The sequence below is a fragment of the Delphinapterus leucas genome, chromosome 2 (genome assembly GCF_059928025.1).
Source record: "Delphinapterus leucas isolate spDelLeu-1000000601 "Yukka" chromosome 2, BTC_Dleu_Yukka2, whole genome shotgun sequence".
Taxonomy (NCBI): Eukaryota; Metazoa; Chordata; class Mammalia; order Artiodactyla; family Monodontidae; genus Delphinapterus; species Delphinapterus leucas.
The window spans coordinates 42,247,762-42,261,734 of record NC_143130.1 but is presented as its reverse complement, the minus strand read 5'-3'; the positions used below and the strand labels follow the sequence as shown (position 1 = coordinate 42,261,734).

The 13,973-nt window shown below is 52.7% G+C and overlaps 1 protein-coding gene across 1 annotated transcript; it reads left to right on the top strand.

Annotated features, from left to right (window-relative positions):
• The first annotated feature begins 377 nt into the window (after nucleotides 1–377).
• On the top strand, nucleotides 378–13,936 carry ISG20 (interferon stimulated exonuclease gene 20). Its single transcript, XM_022563432.3, has 4 exons — nucleotides 378–765; nucleotides 1,061–1,312; nucleotides 11,984–12,184; nucleotides 13,724–13,936. Exons 2-4 carry the CDS (start codon nucleotides 1,085–1,087, stop codon nucleotides 13,808–13,810), a joined length of 516 nt encoding a protein of 171 aa, XP_022419140.1. The 5' UTR covers nucleotides 378–765; nucleotides 1,061–1,084; the 3' UTR covers nucleotides 13,811–13,936.
• The last annotated feature ends 37 nt before the right edge of the window (nucleotides 13,937–13,973 follow it).

Sequence of the window (13,973 nt, the reverse complement as noted above, 5' to 3'; positions counted from 1 at the left end):
GACCCTTTCTGAGGCATCCCTGAGCCAATAGGGCTTTACTGGGTCGGCAGTGAGGGCTAGCCCCTCTTGCACCCCAACCTTCTCCTGCCCTTCCCAATCAATAACCTCAGTGTCCCAAGAGCCAGCTCTCCCTGCCCCCATAAAAGACCTCACAGGGGGACTTCCCTGGTGGTCCATTGGTTAAGACTCCATGCGCCCAATGCAGGGGTCTCGGGTTCGATCCCTGGTCAGGGAACTAGATCCCGCATGCCACAACTAAGAGCCTGCATACCACAACAAAGACCTGGTGCAGCCGAATAAATAAATAAATAAATATTAAAAAAAAAAAAAAAAAGACCTCACAGAGTTGTCAGATTGGTGGTGGCCCTGGAAGTTGTGGGACATTCCCTGGGCTCCAGTCCTGGGGATGTTTATTCCCCGGGCAGAGGGTGAGAAATGAAAGACAGATGTTGCAATCCACTCCATGCACATCAGCTGCGTCATCTGAGGAGGGGGAGGGCTTGAGCGATTAGGTGGAGGGCAGGGCCAAAGGGACACCCAGACAAGGAGCCGGCAAGCTTGGTCAATTCTGACTCGGGACACAGCTCCCAAGCCGCCCGAGGAGATGAAGCAGCCCAGTCCACGTGCCCCGCCTCCCGCCCCTGATTTCACTTGATACCAAACCAGAAACTGAAACAGGGTCAGGATTCCCGGCTTGAAGTCAGAGATGAGTCACTGCTAAGAGCAACTGCAGTAGCTGAGAAGGGGCACCGGAGAGGCAGGCCGGTAAGAGTGGGAGACAGGGTGGTGGGTTCAAGGCATTTCTCTGGGGTAGCAGCCAGGGGAGGTGCTGGGAGGGGATATCCTGGTCCTGAGGCTGCTGGGCAGGACCGGAGAGAGGCCCTGGGACTGCCGGCTGAAGAAGCCAGTTGGGGTGGCAAGAGGCCAACTTCCGTCTGTGCCAGGTGGTGTTTGTGACAAAGGGCAGGGCAGAGGGTGTAGGCTGGCTGGGAGGTGGCTGAGGACGCCTGGGGTCTCAGCTGGCCCTCATGTGATGCCCCTCCTGCCGCCCCCTCTCCAGCACATCTGAGGGTCCCGGTGGAACATGGCAAGAGGCACAGATGTGGTGGCCGTGGACTGCGAGATGGTGGGGCTGGGGCCCTTCAGGGAGAGTGGCTTGGCTCGCTGCAGCCTCGTAGACTACCACGGCACCGTGCTCTACGACAAGTTCATCCGGCCTGAGAGCGAGATCACCGACTACAGAACCCCCGTCAGCGGGATCACGGCTCAGAACATGGAGGGGGCCACCCCGTTTGCCGTGGCCAGGCTGGAGGTAAGAGAAGGGCCATATGCCATCCAGGCCAACATACATATACCTCCCCCCCACACACACACATACACACTTCCCCAGCACCTCCCCTGGTTGCCGGAGCTGTGACCTGTGACCCCAGCCATGTCAGATTCCCTGCCACCCATGCGTGGGGAGCACCAGAGCATGAGAAACCCGTTGGTGTGTCCATCACATCCCTGAAGAGGCTTCCTGCCATCAGACAACCGTAGACTCGTGTCTGGGAGCAGCCTTCGGGGCATCTGGTACACCTTGCTGGTCTTACGATGGGGAAGCTGAGTCCTGCCTGCTGTTCCCTGCATACTGATTTGGGGGCTAGATTCCTCCTTCTTTCCTCTATACCAGCTGCCTCTTGGGAGCCCTGTGGGGGAAATGGGGGACGGGTCCTGGGTGGAGGCCCTCACTGGCTGGGCGCTCGGCAGGGCACCCTCCTGGTCCTGAAGGACAGGCCAGCTAGAGTCCACTGAGCTCAGGGAGAGCTTGCTCCCAGACCCACCACAGGCCATCCACTCATAGAGATGGGTGTGGCACACCAAAGTCCCATTCCCTTTCCCTTCAACTTGTTGTGACATCTCCAGGCTACTTTCTGTTTCTCTGAATCACTAGAAGAAAACGAAATTCAATCACTCTAGAAGTGGCACCAGGGTTGGTCATTCATGGGAAGGTGAACTCACCCTGGGGAAGTTCATGAAGAACACAAAGAACTGAGGTTCACCTCAGTCCCACATACTGCACATGTGCCAGGCTCCAGGTGCCGGAGATAAGCCCACAACAATAGCCCCTGTTTTCTGAGCACTGGCTACTCACTGGATGCTCTCCTGAGCTCCATCCAGGAGCTCATGCCTCACAGAACAGTCTGCCAAAAGTGTCTTCAGGAGCTGTTAGCTCAGAGCTAAGAGGGCCAAGTTTGAATCCTGGCTTTGTTCCTTACCTGCTAAGTTACCTTGAGCAAGTTCCTCACCCTCTCTGTACCCCATTTCACCATCTGGAAAAGGAAATGGGGGTGATGACAGCAGCAATCTCACAGGATTATTGTGAGGATTGGAAAAGGGCCTGGAGAGAGTGCCTATATAAGTACTAAAAAACTGTTAGCTGTTAGGATTCTTTCCTTGTTGTCCCCATATTACAGATGAGGAAACTGAGGCTCTCTTGAACTAAACAGTGATTTGGTAGGGCTGCTGAAACAAAGTACCACAAAGTGGGTGGCTTAAACAATAGAAATGTCTTCTCTCACAGTTCTAGAGACTAGTTCTAGAAGTCTCAGATCAAGGTGTCAGCAGGGCTGGTTCCTTCTGAAGGCTGCAAGGGAAAACCTGTTCTGTGTCTCTCTCTTAGCTTCTGACAATTTGCTGGCCATCTTTGATGTTCCTTGGCTTGGAGAAATGTCACCCCAATCTTCGCCTTCATGTTCACATGGCATTCTCCCTGTGTGCATGTCTCACAAATTTCCCCTTTTTATAAGGATATCGGTTGTATTTGTTAGGGACTCAACCTATTCCATTATGACATCCTAACAATAACGTCTGTAATGACCCTATTTCCAAATAAGTCACATTTTGAGGTGGTTGGGGTTAGGATTGCAACAAATGAATTTGAGGGGGAACCCAATTGAACCCATAACACTAAGCAACTCGCACAAGTTCAGATAACTAGAATGTGAAAGGCTCAAAACCTCTAGAGCTTTGTGTCCAGTAGGGTCCCACCAGTTACGGGTGACAGGTGAGCACCTGAAAAGTGGCTGGTCTGTCTGAACTGAGATGTGCTGTAAGTGTAAAATATGCACTGGATTTCAAAGGCTTGAATGAAAAAAGAACCATAAAGTACTTCAATAATTTTAAAATATAGATTATATGTAGAATGGTAGTATTTTATATATTTTTATATATTAGGTTAAATAAAACATTAAAACTAATTTCACCTATTTCTCTTTACCTTTTAAAATATGGCTGGTGATGATTTAAAATTACATATGTGGCTCACGTTATGTTTCTTTCTATTGGACAGCACTGTTCTAGAGGTACTAAGAAGGTACTAAGGAGCCCTGAGGAGGGGGCAGAGTACATCAGGGTGGTCCTGGAAAGGCTCCATGAGGCTGGTGCTATTTGCCAAAGGGGAGGGAGGAGTCTGTGTATGCAACTCAGTGGGCCATAGAGAGCCACTGAAGATTCTTGAGCAATAGCATGGCAGGAAAACCACTGTCAAGAAAACCTGAACGGGGGTGCAGGGGAGATGGATGGGAGTGAGGAAAGAGATGGCAGCAGAGAGAAGAGTTAGAGACCCCAGGGAGCAGTGCCTTAGTCATCAGTAGCATCCAGAGGATCGGAAAGAAGGAAACATTAGGACAGAGGAGAACAAAGGTGAGTCACCGAGAAGGGGAGGGCAACACGAAGAAAGGTGGTGTGCTTTAGGTGCCGATGGGAGACCCAGGGATACTACATGGAGCTGCCCACACTCAGATCCCCACGGAGCAGTCAGGTGGGCGGCTTGGCCCCGTCCCTTCTCCTCCCCGGCCTCCCTCCCCATCCCAGCAGCAGAAAGGGCAGAAGAGAAATGCGATTCCCTGGACGCCCTCCAGCACTGGCCTGGGAGTCAGGACACCTTGGTCCTCATCCAGACTTGGTGCCAAAATGCTTTTGTTTCTCAGTTGGAGATTATGCCGGGCGCTTCCAGTGTGTGACACGGAGTGCCGTCCAGAGTAGGCACTTAACAGCCATTCGAGGAGGGAGGCGGGGATCTAAAGACCGGGCAGCTCTTTGGAACCACATCTGCGGTTCACATTTCCTGCTCTATCACTTACTGGTTTGTGTGACCTTTGGCAAGTTACTGAAACTTTCTGAGCCTGAGTTTTCTCATCAGTGAATGGGGAGTACTAATGCCTCCTTCCTGGCCTTGTGTAGGTTGGGTGTAGTGATGTCGTCTGTATCCCTAAGCACAGTGCCTGGCTCATGGCTGAAGGTCATCAACGTGCCTGTGGAGAGAACAAGGCAGAAAGTCAGATTTTACAACCCGTCCCCTCTCCAGCTTCCCTTGAGAACCTCGGTCTTAGATTCTGGCCCTCGTTTTCTGCCTGCTGCACAATGTATGCTCCCTGCCCCTGTCTTCTACCCTGCTGCCAGAGACACTTCCCCAGGCCTGGCTCAGATCATAGCCCCCGCTCCCATCCCCACCCCCTGGTTCAAGTACCTCCAAGGCTCCCATTGCCTAAGGTCCGGCAACCCAACGTCCATGGTCCTCTGAGTACCACCTACCTACATTTTCTGCCTTCTCTCTCAGCTCAGCCATCGCCCACTGTGCTTCAGACCCAACCCTACTCTCTCCCATCCCCCATCCCTTTCCCTAGAAATACTGCCATTCTGGCAGGCCCAGGCCAGAGGAGTCCTGTGTGAGGCCCTGTCCGACCCCCTCACCCTCCCCACCCACAACTCTAACCCCCTGGGGGTCTCACCCTCCTTGCTATAGCCCACACACTTCCTTTCTTTCTTTGGCCGCGCCGCCTGGCTTTCGGGATCTTAGTTCCCCAACCAGGGATAGAACCCGTGCCCCCTGCAGTGGAAGCACTGAGTCCTAACCACTGGACCTCCAGGGAATTCCCATAGCCCACACACTTTAGAGCTTGCCTAGCCACACACACGGGTCTGTCTAGCTCCACAGCTCCTGCCATGTACTTTATCTGCCCCAGGTTGGATATTGTGCTTTGAACATAGAAGGTGCCCTGAGAATGTTTGTGGGATTGGAGTTGAATTGATTTTCATAATACAAGAGTATCTGGCAGCTGCATGGAAGAGAATTGCCTCTGCCCTCGTGTTGGCCTTTGCTGTCAAGATACAGTAATACACGTACAGCCCAGGGGGTAGGGAGCAAGCACTGTCTTGATTTATTTTTTTTAATTATTTATTTATTTATTTTATTATTTATTACTTATTTTGGCTGCGCTGGATCTTCATCGTGGCATGCGGGATCTTTAGTTGGGGTATGCGGACTTTTAGCAAACTGTCTTTAGACTTGGCTGGATGTAGGTCCAATCCCAGCTCTGCCACCTGATTGCCCTGTGTCCTCCGGCTTGTTGCTAAACCTCTCTGTGCCCCTCAGTAGGATCCTCTGTAACACAGGGGTGATGAAGCAGCACAGGTGTATCCAGCATCATGTCCGGGCCCTGTTCTAAGCACTTTTCATACCCCCACTACCTTTACGCCCCACCACAACCCCGGGAGGTAGTTAACTAGTATCATCACCCCATTTCACAGATGAGCAAACTTAGGCACAAGGTTGAGCAAATTGTCCAAGAAAGGGGTGGAGCAGAGACTCAACTTCTGGCCTGAGGGCTTGCTTTGTGATGTTCTGATCCTGTGATCAAAGTGTGTAAATGCGGGCTGTGAATGCTAAGTGCCTGATGTATGAACAGGTAGTGTCGGCGCAGCATTGGAGTGAAGCTGTGGTATGAGGCAACCGCCATCATCTGTTTTCATGAACGAGGACGCTGAGGCACCTTGACCTCACTCATCACCCACAGTAGTTTAATCCCAAAGACCAGGCTCACAGATCCCAAGCTATGCTGGGGAGCCCCCAAAGGGCAGAAGCCTATTAGCCATTTATCAGACCCCACAAGTCCAGGCGACACCTCTCAGCTAAGCCACCAGCTCACCAGGCATTGGTTTCTTGCAGTCCTTTTTCAAAGGTGGCTCGCCAGCCTGTCTCTTCCTGCAAGTGGGACCGGCTAGCAGTGAGCCATAGACTAGGCCATAGAAGCCAGGCCGGCTCCAGGGAGCCACTGAGGCCCCCAGTCCACCCAGGGCCCATGCAGCCACGAGGCACTAGGATTTTGAGGGGGCTCCCCTCACCCCTTTTCTGTTTTTTAGTTTTTGTAATAGGATGACATTGCTTTTATAATGCAAGGTAACTGCCTTGTTATCTTCTGATGCCTATAGGTCTCACTGTCATCCAGAACGGTGGTTCTCAGTGCACTGTGATTTTGCCCACAAGGGCAAATCCGGAGGCGATATCTGGAAGCATTTAGCAATATCTGGAGGCATTTCTTTTTTTTTTTTTTTTACAGTAAGATCAGATATATTTTTTAAATTTTATTATTATTATTATTTTTTGCGGTACACGGGCCTCTCACTGTTGTGGCCTCTCCCGTTGCGGAGCACAGGCTCCGGACGCGCAGGCTCAGTGGCCATGGCTCACGGGCCCAGCCACTCCGCGGCATGTGGGATCTTCCTGGACCGGGGCACGAACCCGTGTCCCTTGCATTGGCAGGTGGACTCTCAACCACTGTGCCACCAGGGAAGCCCTTATTTTATTTTATTATTTTTATTTTTAACATCTTTATTGGAGTATAATTGTTTACCATGGTGTGTTAGTTTCTGCTTTATAACAAATTGAATCAGTTATACATATACATATGTCCCCATATCTCTTGCATCTCCCTCCCTCCCACCCTCCCTATCCCACCCCTCCAGGAGGTCACAAAGCACCGAGCTGATCTCCCTGTGCTATGCGGCTGCTTCCCACTAGCTATCTATTTTACATTTGGTAGTGTATATATGTCCATGCCACTGTCTCACTTTGTCCCAGCTTATACTTCCCCCTCCCCGTATCTTCAAGTCCATTCTCTAGTAGGTCTGCATTTTTATTCCTGTCTTGCCCCTAGGTTCTTCTGACCATTTTTTTTCTTTTTTTTTTCTTTAGATTCCATATATATGTGTTAGCATATAGTATTTGTTTTTCCCTTTCTGACTTACTTCACTCTGCATGACAGTCTCTAGGTCCATCCACCTCACTACAAATAACTCAGTTTCGTTCCTTTCTATGGCTGAGTAATATTCCATTGTATATATGTGTCACATCTTCTTTATCCATTCATCTATTGATGTACACTTAGGTTGCTTCCATGTCCTGGCTATTGTACATAGAGCTGCAATGAACATTTTGGTACATGACTCTTTTTGAATTATGGTTTTCTCAAGATATATGCCCAGTAGTGGGATTGCTGGGTCGTATGGTAGTTCAATTTTTAGTTTTTTAAGGAAACTCCATACTGTTCTCCATGGTGGCTGTATCAATTTACATTTCCCACCAACAGTGCAGGAGGATTTGGAGGCACTTCTGATTGTCGTAAGTGAGGTGCGGAAGGCTGCTACTGACATCCAGTGGCTTGAGGCCAGGGATGGTACTGAATGAACATCCTGCAATGTACAGGACACACACTCACACCAAAGGAGTACCTGGCCCCAAATGTTAGTTGTCCCAAGGCTGAGAACCCTGTTCTACAGAGAGCCCCACAAATCAGACTGTCAGCACAGGAAGGAACCTGCGAGGAGACCACGGTCCAGAGAGGGGCAGTGACTTGCTAAGGACACACAGCAAGCTGGGCTACAACTCAGTGCTCAGATGCAGGGCTCTCACCTGACAGGTCAATGCTCTTTTAATTCATTTTTTAATCTAACAGTAATTGTCCATAGACTGTAACTCATTTTTGTAAGTAAATGCTCTTTTAATGTTAACCTGGTATGCTGAGTAGCATCCAGCCCATGACTGGGATTGGGGAATGATAATGACACTCTTAGTTTGCAGATAAATAAACTAAATCTTGTGTGGCATCGTGGTTTAGGTGGGAAACAGAAAGGAAGCCACAGTAGCTTGTGAACAGGGACTGGTTTCAGCTGTACCAGTGCTGTAGCCCTTGCCTGGGTTGGAGTGCACTGTCGGGGCCCTGCCACCTGGCAGGTCTCTCTGGGGCTCAGCCAGATGGAGGAGGATGACTTCATCATCCAGGTTTACCCCGGGTAAGCAGACAGAAGCTGGGGGCAGGGGTACCCAGAGAGCTTGGCAGGGGACAGAAGGAAAGAGGGGGACCAGGGTCACTCCTGAAGATGCCAGTAGGGGACCTGGGCCTCCACAAGGGCAACATTCTTCAGAGTCCCTTATAATCACGTCTCCTGGCAGCCAGGAATGAATGAATGGGCAGATGGAAGAATGGATGCATGATGGGAGCAGCGGGCTCTAAGGGGCTGGACAGGCATCCGTGCCGGGATTTCCAAACTTGGCAGATGGGAAGAATACCCTGGAACATTTGCTAATGCACCTCCCCTGGCGATGTTGATTCCGCAGGTCTGGAGTAGCGCCCTGCCCTCTGGATTTCTAACAAGGGTCTCGGGTGATTTTTTTGATCAGGCCTGGGAAATACTTGGACTAGAGGGAAAACACAGTGGAAAGAGAATTCGGGCAGACACCAGGGCCTGTCACTCCTCTGCATGTGACATGGGTACACACCACTGGCACCCCCCTTTCCCTGTTGGTAAGATGGTATGACAATCCCCGCCTCATAGGGGCCATATTCATGATTCAAGAAATCTTCAGTGAGTGCCATCATGGGCCCAGCAGTAGAAATTATTAATTTCCACCCTGAAATTAATAATGCTAATATAATCCCTAGGTTCTCAGTAGGTAGTAATAATAACAACTGTGATAATAGTGACAGGGTCAGGCAGATCTGGACACTGCATCTCAGCAATCAGCTCACCAGCTGTGTGACCTGTGCAAGCCTCTTACCCTCTCTGATCCACAACCCCCTTCACTATAAAATGACACTAAGACACTTCACTATAAAATGACACACTCTTGTTGAGAGGCCCCATGATGAGGTGAGGAAAGTACCTGGCCTAGTGCCAGGCAATGAGAACAGATCGATGCATGTCCCTTTCCCCACACACTCCAGTTCTTTCCAGGAATTTAAGCCTCCCTCCCCTGTGTTTGACACACCCGCCTCATGACACTGATTCAGGGCGGTCCGAAGCCAGCAGGTCACACAGCCCTGAGGCCCCTCCAGCTGGCACCTCCACATCACCCTGGGTTTCCCTCCCAGCCCTGCCACAGAAAGTCCGTGGAGCCTCACGTCGCCAGGCCCTCACCTTACAAATGGGGAAACTGAAGCCCAGAGACCGTCTTCAACTTCCCTGAGACCACATAGCGAGTCGCAGCAGCCTTTCCCTGCCCGGTGCCCGGCATCTTTGTCCTGAAGGGTTGGCATCTCTCTGCTAAACAGACTGTTCTCCTCCTTTCCCTACTTCTTCCTTCCTTCTGCTTGTCCACCTCTTATTTTGTTTGTCTCATGATGAGTCTCATGGTCCTGAATGTACCCCTCTCCCCCCGCCACCACCGGGACCCTGGGGCTCAGGAAGTGATGAATTTCCCAGGAATCTGCCTCACAATGACTCGGCCCTCTTATGCCTGGGACCGGCTGCTGTGGCTGACTCTAGGGTGGCACAGTCCCCTCAGAGCTTTGTGTGAACTGGGCCTGAGTCAGCTCATAGACAGGAAAACAGGCCCCATTGTTCAGAAACATAAAGGATGTCAGCAAGGAAAGGCGTGTGACCCACAGTTGCCCAGCACAGCCACATCCACTGGCCCTGGGCCTCTACCCATCCCCTGTGTGCTGCCAGAGCCCTTTCCTCCACACGTAGGATTCCCCTCAAGCTGCTGCTCTGAGGTCGTGTGCCCTTACTACTCAGGGTGACCCACAGACCAGCAGAATCAGCACCACCTGTTACAAATGCAGAATCCCACATCCAAATCCAGATTTTGGTGAGATTCACCAGGGGATTCCTAAGCCCAAGTGTGACAAGAACTGGTGTCCCTCAGGAGTGGCCCAACTTTATTCTTTGAGTGCTTTCTCCAGTCCCTAGGTTGGGTGAGGGTCTGTCCAGAGGAGGACCCCAAGAAAACCATGGCACCGGTGGGGCAGGCTGGCTACATTACCCATTGACTGTGGATGGACCGACTCTGCCTCCAGTGCCGTGACTGTGGACAGGTCACCTCACTTCTTGGAGCCTTAGCTTCTTTCTGCAAAGTGGCCACAAGGGAGAGCAAATCAAACACCCCATGGGATGTCTGGGGAAGCCACTAGAAGCAGAAGCAGGACACCGGACGGTGTTAGCCATCCAGAGGGCTCCTTCCTCGGGCACAGAGGAAGAGATGAAGGCTGCCGGAGAGCTATCCTAGGGGGGCCTGAGATGCCCATGAGCTGCCCTTCAGCTGGCGCCTGGTACAGCTCGCTCCAAGGTCCCCCTTCCGTCCTCCCCAGTGGCAGCCAAGGGAAGGAAAGGTGACCCACCTGTGTGGCCAATGATTGAGGCTCTCCATAGGGCCACCGTGGGAGAGGAGGTGAGAACGGAGGCCTGGGCATATGTGCAGGGCACAGGACTGGGGCACCCTGAGGGCTGCCCTCTGCAGCTTGGCAGCTGGGCTGGCGGAGGCCTGGAGCAGGCGGCTCTTTCAGCATGATGTGGTGGTGATAAGCTGGCTTTGAGGGCTGGCCCTGCCACGAACTAACCGTGTGACTTGTCCCAGTTATCTAATGATGCTTAGCACGTCACCCCAAAACGTAGTGCTCCAAACAGTGTCAATATTTATGTCGCTCAGGCATCTGCAGTCTGGGCAGGGCTCGGCAGACAGGGACAGCTGGTTGGCTGAGGCACCTGGCAGGCCCGGGATTAGAATCACAGGATGGTTCGCTCACCCACCTGTGCTGTGGCTGGTGCTGGGGCTCCTTGGGCACATCTCCCTACGTCAGGGTGGTCTCCCCAGCATGGTGGCTTCAGGGTAACTCAGGGCTCCCGGGACACCGGCCCCACAGAGAGATCAGAAGTCACACAGCCCAGCCCATATTCAAGGTGAGGGGAATTAGACTCCATCTTTTCTGTGAGGAGTGTCAAGGAATCTGCAAATATTTTAAATTCATCAGAGTCACCTTGAGTAAATTACTCCACTTCTTAGCACTTTAGTTTTTTCAACTGCAAAATTCAGTTAAACACAACCCTCCCTCATAGCTGTATGGGTTTTCTATGGCTGCTGTAACAGAACTGTAGACCGGGTGGTTTAAAAGAACGAAAATTTATTGTCTTACACTTCTGTGGTTCAGAAGTCCGATGTGGGTCTCACTGGGCTGAGATCAAGGTGTCAGTAGGGCCGTGTTCATTTCTGGAGGCTTTGGAGGGGGATCTGTTTCCTTGCCCTTGCCTGCTTCTATGGCTGCCCCTGCTCCGAACTCTCAGCCACTTCCTCCACCTCCATAGCCAGAGGCAGCCTGTCCAGTTCACATGTCAGATCTCTCTGACCTCCACATATAAGGACCTTGGGATTATGCTGGGCCCACCTGGATCATCCAGAAACTCTCCTTATTTTAAGGTCATTTGATTAGCAACCTCAAGTCCATCTGCAACTTTACTTTTCCCTTGCCGTGTAACATGTTCACAGGGCCTGGGGATTAGGGAGTGGGCATCTCTGGGAGGTCAACCCGCCTGCCACAGGAGGGCTATTAAAAGGATTAAACGACATAATGTATGTGATGCACAACGAATGCCTGGCTCATGGCCATTGCTGTCACACAGAAACCACGGAAGGAGTTGGGATGGGCCTTCCGGCATCACTAAACTGTTGAGGGTGAAGGGGCCTGGTCCAGTCTCCTCATTTTATCGATGGTATATATGTTCCAAGCCCAGAGAGGGATGGTGATTTGCTCATAGTCACACAGCAAGTCCAGGAGGACTTTGCTCATAGTCATACAGCTCAGGCCAGCCCCCCGTGATGGCACCAAGTTGCCCCAGACCCACCTGAAGTACCCTGGGTGACGTGTATGGTGCATGTCTTCCTGGCCAGATCCTGCAGCTCCTGAAAGGCAAGCTGGTGGTGGGTCACGACCTGAAGCACGACTTCAAGGCGCTGAAGGAGAACATGAGGAACTACGCCATCTACGACACGACCACGGACAAGCTTCTTTGGCGTGAGGCCGGCCTGCTGTACTGCCGCCGTGTCTCCCTCCGCGTGCTGAGCCAGCGCCTCCTTGGGTGGTGCATCCAGGTGAGGGCCACCCCTTTCCCAGCCTGGGGCCGGACTGCCGGCTCTGGGGGCCTGGCCCTTCCCGCTAGGACTGTAAAGTCTCCCAGTAGCTGCGGAGCAAATATTTGGCCCCAAAGATGCTCAGCCTCCCCTTAGTCCTGAGAGGCTGTGTGAGAGGGTAGGGGTTTCTCCAGGAGGGCAGGGCATTTATGTGAGAGCTGACCCAGGAAGCCCTGGTAGAGTGAGGATGAGCGGCAGGGAAGGGAAGGCACCCAGTCAAGGCGTTTTTGTGTGTTATCAAAATCATGCCAGTTTCCCTGTGGGTAACTGAAGCTTAATCCCCCTGCCTAACTCTGCGAAATGGTGTAGAGCACAGAGCGCAGAGGTATCCAGGAAGCCGCACTATTTACACACACCTCCCTTTAGGCAGGAACTGATGCTGCTCCCGGGGCCCTAATTCCTCAGCACTTGCAGCCACACACAGAGCAGGCCCCCCCAGAGCCCCAGGCAGAAGCCTCTGGAATTGCCCCCCCAGATAGGAAAGCGGCAGATATCCAATGAGGGGGGTTCCAAAAGTGAGAGAGGGACCCTGAGCTCAAACCCACAGGCAAAGCAGTCTCCAGGAGCCGGCAGGCGTGTGCTGGGGCCTAGGAGCTCATCGAGGTGGAAGGGCCCAGGGAGGCGGGCTGGACACTAGGAGCTGCAGCCACACGTGGGCCCTTCCAGCACAGCGGATGTTTATGAAGCACCTGCTCTGGGCCAGGCTGGACCAGAAGCTGAGCACCCGCGTGAGCAAGGCCCAGCCCACCCTTGAGAAACTCGTGGTTGAACAGAGGGTGGCCCGAGACCTGAGCATCAGCACATCTGTGGGGCGTGTCCACAGAGGGGAGGGCAGGTGTCCTGGAGCAGGGACGGAGGACAGGGGGCAGGCAGGACACCAGGTCTGAGTGGAGTGTGACGGGGGCGTCTTAGTGGAGGAGGCAAGAGAGGGGGCGCCGGGGAGGGGAGAGCCCGAGCCCCAGCCTGAGGAGTGGGGGGTGGCTTGGCTGGGGAGCAGGAACGTGTAGGAGACAGGGGATGGGCCTGATGTCGGGCCCCTCTGTTGGGCTTGTGGCACCAGGAACCGAGGACAGAGTGTCAGCACGTGGATTCACTGAAGAGCCCTGTTCATGTGCTGAGCAAGGAGCCCCTTAGAAACATCTGTGTCCACATTCCTCGGTGCCCTGGGGCTCCCTGTGAGAACTGCTTCAGCCCCTCTGGGTCTGAGGCCAAGTCTGCAGTGCCCGGCCCACACCCAGCGGATTGTAAGCGCCTGGAGGGCACAGCCTGGCCCTCAGGATGCTGGATTCTGTGCCTGGCCATGCCTGTGTCTAGTGCTAATGGGTGAAGCCAGGCCTGCTCCAGCCACCTGCTGAGTCCAGGGTGTCAGAGGCCTGGGGAGACTCACCCACTGACCCACTTTAGCCCCGGAAGTCAGGGTGTGAGCAGGGAAGGCCCGGGTCACATGGGCGCCTGGATTCAGCCGCACCCCCAGTCCCCACTCTGTACCTGTGTCTGCAGGACAGCGTGTCGGGACACAACTCGGTGGAAGATGCCAGGGCAACAATGGAGCTCTACCGAATCTCCCGGAGAATTCGAGGACCATGAGGACTGCCCGTCTGGTGGTACTCAGACCCCTCCCCAAGGACTACAGACCTTTGTGTCTTCAAAACAAAAATGCCCTTGTTTTTGGAAAAATATTTTTAGCAATAAAATGGCTCTATATTTTCTCTACTCCCTCGGCTTCTCCTCTTGTCTTTTTCTTTCTTCT